The sequence below is a fragment of the Colossoma macropomum genome, unplaced genomic scaffold (assembly GCF_904425465.1).
Source record: "Colossoma macropomum unplaced genomic scaffold, Colossoma_macropomum, whole genome shotgun sequence".
NCBI lineage: Eukaryota > Metazoa > Chordata > Actinopteri > Characiformes > Serrasalmidae > Colossoma > Colossoma macropomum.
The window spans coordinates 1,713,692-1,719,693 of NW_023496050.1; the positions used below are offsets into that span (position 1 = coordinate 1,713,692).

Here is a 6,002-nt window from a genome sequence, read left to right on the forward strand (position 1 = left end):
TTGATGTGATAATGGACAGAGATGCTCATTAGGTTTAATTTGGGAGTGTTATGAGGACACATGAATGCTTCAGTGTGTGTTAAGTTGCATTTGTTATGCATTTCTTCAGTTGTCAGTCATAGGACACACATTAGGCAACACAAAATCTTCAAAATAGCAAATATTGGCTCAAACATAATGCACAATAAAAACTACTGATAACTCATTTTATGCACTTTGGACATTTACACCGGTCTGTCACTTCTGGAAAGAAGTTCCTGCTAAACTGTCCTTCAGGGGTGCAGCATTCTGAAGTTAGTCATGAGAGAGGGTGAGAAGCAGGCCCTGTGAACATCACCTGCGAGACAGAGAGTGGGAGAACAAGTGATAGAACAGCCACAAGAGACAAGTCCCTTGAACCCTGCCTCCTGTGCCTCAACAAGGCCACAGTACTACGCCTCATATTTGATCCTTGGATTGACCAAAATAACTGAAAAGTCGTGCCTGAAGCCACAGAGAGGTGGCCAGCTTTGGTTTTGTAAAGTTTTTGGTTTGTTCATATTGTGTATTGTGTGCAAATTAAAATGTAAATCCTTGCTGCAAGCATCACTCCTTCCTCATGCATCCGTCATGCTCCCGGGGTAGAACAAAAAGAAAAATATGTTTTGCCTACTGTCTTACTTTCTTGTTTTCTGGTCACTTGAGTTGCTGTGTAAGTGTGTAGGTAAAAATCTAGAGAATTTTGGAAAAATACAATTGTGACCCATATGGGAAAAAAAACATATTCTAATCGTATTTATCAAAATTTTTGCAATGTATAAAAATGGACAAAAATGTATTTGTAAAATATATATTTTTAAAATGCATTTATTTATATTTGTTATGGTATTCAATTGTATGTAGTTTTAACAAAGGTTACAGATATATCTAAATATACATGAACTGAATGAATGATACTGACTTTACATTAACAGCAGTAAGACAGCACTCACACAACAAGCATTTCAAATAAACAAGGTATCAAATCATCAAACTGCATTTTTACAGTGTATCTACCTGCAACACTTGCAATAAACTGGTCCTTCCTCCTCAGAGAATGAGGTGTGGTTTGGGATGGAGGTGTGTTATAAGTGGAGGCTTCTGATTTTTCTCTGAAACTTCCTGATTTCACTTTAGAGTGCAGCTTAACAACTAACAAAATGGCAATGGGCAACGGTAAGAGCTGTAAAACTTGTTTATAGCACAAACAACTGAGAAGTAATTGTTTATTTTTATGTCTGCGCAGGAATAATCATACTGATCGCAGTCACGTTTGATAACTGTAGCACAATATACTTTTTATTTACAGTTTAAGCCAGAAGGATAATATAACACTTTTTTATGGATTCAGTCAAGAAAAATGGTGACTGAGCACTTTCTGATCTAAATGTGGGCAATGCTGGACAGTATGGAAGTGATTAGGACAATTAGGATTAGGTCTAGCACAATAAAAGTAGTTTGTTGTTTTGTTGCTGTTTTCTGTGTGTTTTTATTGTTATATTTAATCATTTTTAAGTAATATTTTAATAATAGTGAAAATATTTAATATTTAATAATATTTTCAATGATAAGTAATACTTTTTTATTATACAAGAGTAATAAGAAATTAATGTATCCATTTTACACTTTAAGCATCTAAATGAGTTGTGCAGTTTTTGGGAGTTTATGTGGTGAAATTAAAGAGAGACTTAAACAGAATCTCACTGCAGTCCATTAGCTGGCCCTTCCTCCACTGTAAATGGGGTGTGGTTTGGGATAGGGGTGTGTTTATAGGAGAAGCCTTCTAATTTTTCTCAGAAAGTTCCTGATGTCACTTTAGAATCCAGTTAGGTGCTACTATACCGCACCAAGAGTTCTTCTATCATTACAAGCTAAACATTGTAATAATAGAAGCACCCTTTTGGTGCTATATAGAACTCTTCTCAAAAAGATTCTATATAGCACCATCTACAGTACATTCTCCATCAATCTGAAGAATCATTTCACGATGCAAAGAACCCATTAATCATGCAAATAGTTTCTTAAGTGTTCACGGTTCTATATAAAACCATTGTCTTTACTAAAGAACCTTTAAAGACCCACTTTTTTAAGAGTGTAATTATTGGTCACTTATGAAGTAGAGCTTCTTTTACTCATTTCAAGCTGTAGGCAGAATAAATAATCAAAGCAAGAAGGAATATTTTAGGCACTTGCTTAAAATCTAGAAAGACTTTTGGGTGGGTAGCGCTGTCACCTCACAGCAAGAAGGGCCTGGGTTCGGTTCCCTGGCTGGGTGACCAGGGTCCTTCCTGTGTGGAGTTAACATGTTCTCCTGTGTCTGCGTGGGTTTCCTCCAGGTTCTCCAGTTTCCTCCCACGGTCCAAAGACATACAGTTAGGCCAATTAGACATGCTAAATTGCCCCTAAATGTGGGTGTGTGCGAGTGAATGTATATGTCTGTTTGTCTGCCCTGTGATGGACTGGCAACCTGTCCAGGGTGTATCCTGTCTTCCTCCCAATGACTGCTGGGATAGGCTTCAGCAACTCCTGTGACCTAGAAGGATAAGCGCTTTAGAAAATGTGTGTGTGTGTGTGTACCAAGAAATTTGACTCTTATTTTTTACTCATTTACTAAGTACCTACTCATTGCCTTTTCATTCCATTTGCTGCGCTTTTGGACCATTAATTCACCTCAGCCTGGCTAAAATAGTAAGGCCTCATAATAAATTCACTTTATAAATGTGTCTGCTTTAGTTATTTCTCAAAATAGATATTAATCAGTCAGGTTTTTTAACTCCTTTCTGTGCTTATGGGAGCGCTACACATGTCTATGAACTGGTATGAAGAACTTACCACAAATGCTTGCGAAAACATAATAATGGATAGAACCCTTCCCAGCAGCTCCTCATGATTCTAGATCTTGGCTATGTCATGGTCCTGTATCCACCTGTTTTACATAACGTTATATTAATATACCAATGAAATACATACAAAGAGATCCAACTCAGAAATGGCATTTTATTTTTGAGTCAAAAAATGTATTTTGATTACAACAGTGGATCTACATTAAAATCTTGTGACTGGCTAAGTTACCAAAGCAGTTTTTCCCCCTGGTTGGGTTGCGCAGGCACACAGTAATGTTTGTAAACAGGAAACCCCTCTATGTAACTGATAAAGTAAATAACTCCCACTCATGTGCTGTATTCTCACTAGATGTGGAGAAGGCTTTTGACAGCTTGGAGTGGGATTGGCTCTGTGTAAATTTGGCTCAACTTTTATTAATATGGTGTCTACTCCTTATAGTGCTCTAATCGCAGTTATTCACGCAAATACTTTCCGATCCGCACCATCTGATCTTCGGCACAATACATGTCAAAGCTGTTCTTGGAGCCCTTTATTGTTCATGTTCTTCTTAAAGCTGTGTTTTTTAGAGCCCCTGATTTTTTTTAGGGCCCATGATATAAAACCATTTGTTATAAAGGGAACTCCTCACTCTATAGCCTTATTTCCTTTTTCAGGTCAGTTTCCAGGGTGTAAGGTTACCTGGCGCAAATCTGTTTCAGTGCCCTCTCAGGGTAAGACCCCTTTAAAATCACTTCAGATTTCTTTAACTATCTCTAACATGTGTTCACATATCTTGGCATTAGGCTGTCATTCTCTTAATCCTGCTCTTCTTCTATGTAATACTTGGATTTTTAATACGTTGCATATTGCGATACATGAGAGATTATGCATCAGGCTTCAGGGAGCCACACGAAAAACTATTTATGTATGATCTAGTATTATTATAAAAGTCAGGTAACTTTTATAACTGTTTTTTTATCATTATCATTGTTGATAATTGCGTCATAATTGCAGTCATTGTCGCTATGATGTGATTCATTGTGAAAACTATTATTCTTATTAAAATTATGACTATACTCATCACACCTTTTCTCTTTCATGATGCTGTTATACTTACTACACTGTTATCTATTATTAGTATTTGCTCATCCAAGTGTCAACTTCATGCAATAAACAAAAAGTTTGTCACCAGTAAGTGCACCCTCCATGCAAAAACACCTTAACATATAAAAAGCACTAGCTCCAGGATCTTCTGCATACGAAAAAAACATGCAGTCTCCACCACCAATATAGAAAAAATAATGCACAAAAATTTTTAACTTCCCACAGACAACATAATTGAACCTTTAAACACAACACAAAAACCCCTTAGAAAAGACAGCAGCAAGAATGATTCAAAAACTCAGCTGGCTGGTGAGCTTTTAACCTGCTAACAAACACTGCTACTGCAGAACAATTGTAGATAAAAGAACTCCACCTAGCGGCATGGAACAGAAACAATAATGTAATTTTGTGTTAATGTTACTGTACAGTTGCACAACATGCTTTATGTATGAGGCATTCATTGTAATTTGCATAGATTTTGTATCAATCAGGAATGCTTTATGACCATGGACTGGGCAGTCTTCACTACCTGATGCAGTGCTTTCCAGTCTGAGATGGAGAACTTTCCTTACCAGACAGTGATACTACAGAATAGGATGCTCTCTATGATGCATCTGTATGGGTCAGCACATCCCAACCCTGTTTAGTCTGCTTAAGAAGTAGAATCACACTGTACCATCACTTCTTTCCAGTTTGAGCATGAGAATCTGCAGTTACCAGTGCCTCATTATATGTTCTAATGTATTTTCAAAAAGTGGTGGAGCATAACAGTTTTACTGTTCCTTGTAGCATAATTTGCAGAAGCCAGATGGTGGGTTTAGAATTCAAGGCTATATAAATGGCAATTAATATGGACCCAGTGGCTCCTACCCATGCTGCAGTTTCAGGTACCACATATCTGCTAGGTTTCTAGATTGTCTAGATTGTATATTTCCTTTCCTATATTTCTTTTATTCTGCAGAGCTGAGAATTCTGCTGCTGGGGAAGAACAGCTCAGAGATCAGCAGTGTGGGAAACGTAATTCTGGGCAGAGATGCGTTCCATACTGAAGCTCCTCCTCCTTCTGTGCAGCAGCGCAGTGAGAGAGCCAGAGGAAAACTAAAGGAAAAAAACATCACCCTCATCAACACACCTCACCTGTTTGACTCTCAACCCTCTGTAGATGAACTGATTCGCAGAGTGACAGAGTGCATGTCTCTTTGCGCTCCTGGACCTCATGTTATAGTGCTGGTTCTACAGCCTGACAACTTCACTGAGACAAACAGAGACAGACTGTATAGCATCGTCTGCTCTCTGTCTAAGGAGACTCTTAAACACACCCTGGTGCTGACAACACAAACACTGCAGTCCGGCACCAGAGTAGATCCAGTTAAAGAGAATGTCTCTCAGAAGATCATCACAGAATGCAACAACAGGCATACAGAGTTTAGAGGTAGAGGCAGTCGTGTTGCTCTTCTGAACATGATAGAAGTGATGGTTGAAGAGAACGGTGGGAGTTATTTGAAGTGGGGGACATATGAGGCACTGGCTGCAAGAGAACAGAAACAGTGTGAACAAACAACACAGAAGAAGTCTGAACCAACAGTTTATAATAATATGCTGAAGGATAATATTAAAAGCAAGGAAAAGTGTAAGTATAGTTTAACACAATTAAATTAGATTTAATTATTTTTGTTTGCATTTATTGCTCTCTTACAAAATAATTATCATATACAACATTATAATGTAATGAACGTAAAGTACTACTTAATTATTTTATATTTAAGATAAGTATTGCTATTTGCTTTAGCAGCAAAAGAACAGAAACAGCATGAACACCCAACACAGAATAAGTCTAAACCAATCATGCAGGGAGAGAAGACTAATCTGCTGAAAAGTACATTTTAATATTTATTTAGTTGTTTTTTTTTCCAGTTTCCTTTCACTTTAGACTTAGTAAATGATAAAAAATAATCACATATACATTCATTCCTGACAGTCACTGCTTATTTAGTATGAATTTCTCTGCCTCTAAACCTGATCCATAGCCGCAATTTGGTTCTTTTTTAGCGCTTCAG

The 6,002-nt window shown here is 37.4% G+C and overlaps 1 protein-coding gene across 1 annotated transcript; it reads left to right on the plus strand.

Moving 5' to 3' along the window:
• The first annotated feature begins 1,178 nt into the window (after positions 1-1,178).
• On the plus strand, positions 1,179-5,604 carry LOC118804499 (GTPase IMAP family member 7-like). Its single transcript, XM_036564986.1, has 3 exons — positions 1,179-1,194; positions 3,516-3,572; positions 4,907-5,604. Exons 1-3 carry the CDS (start codon positions 1,179-1,181, stop codon positions 5,602-5,604), a joined length of 771 nt encoding a protein of 256 aa, XP_036420879.1.
• Positions 5,605-6,002: the final 398 nt, after the last annotated feature.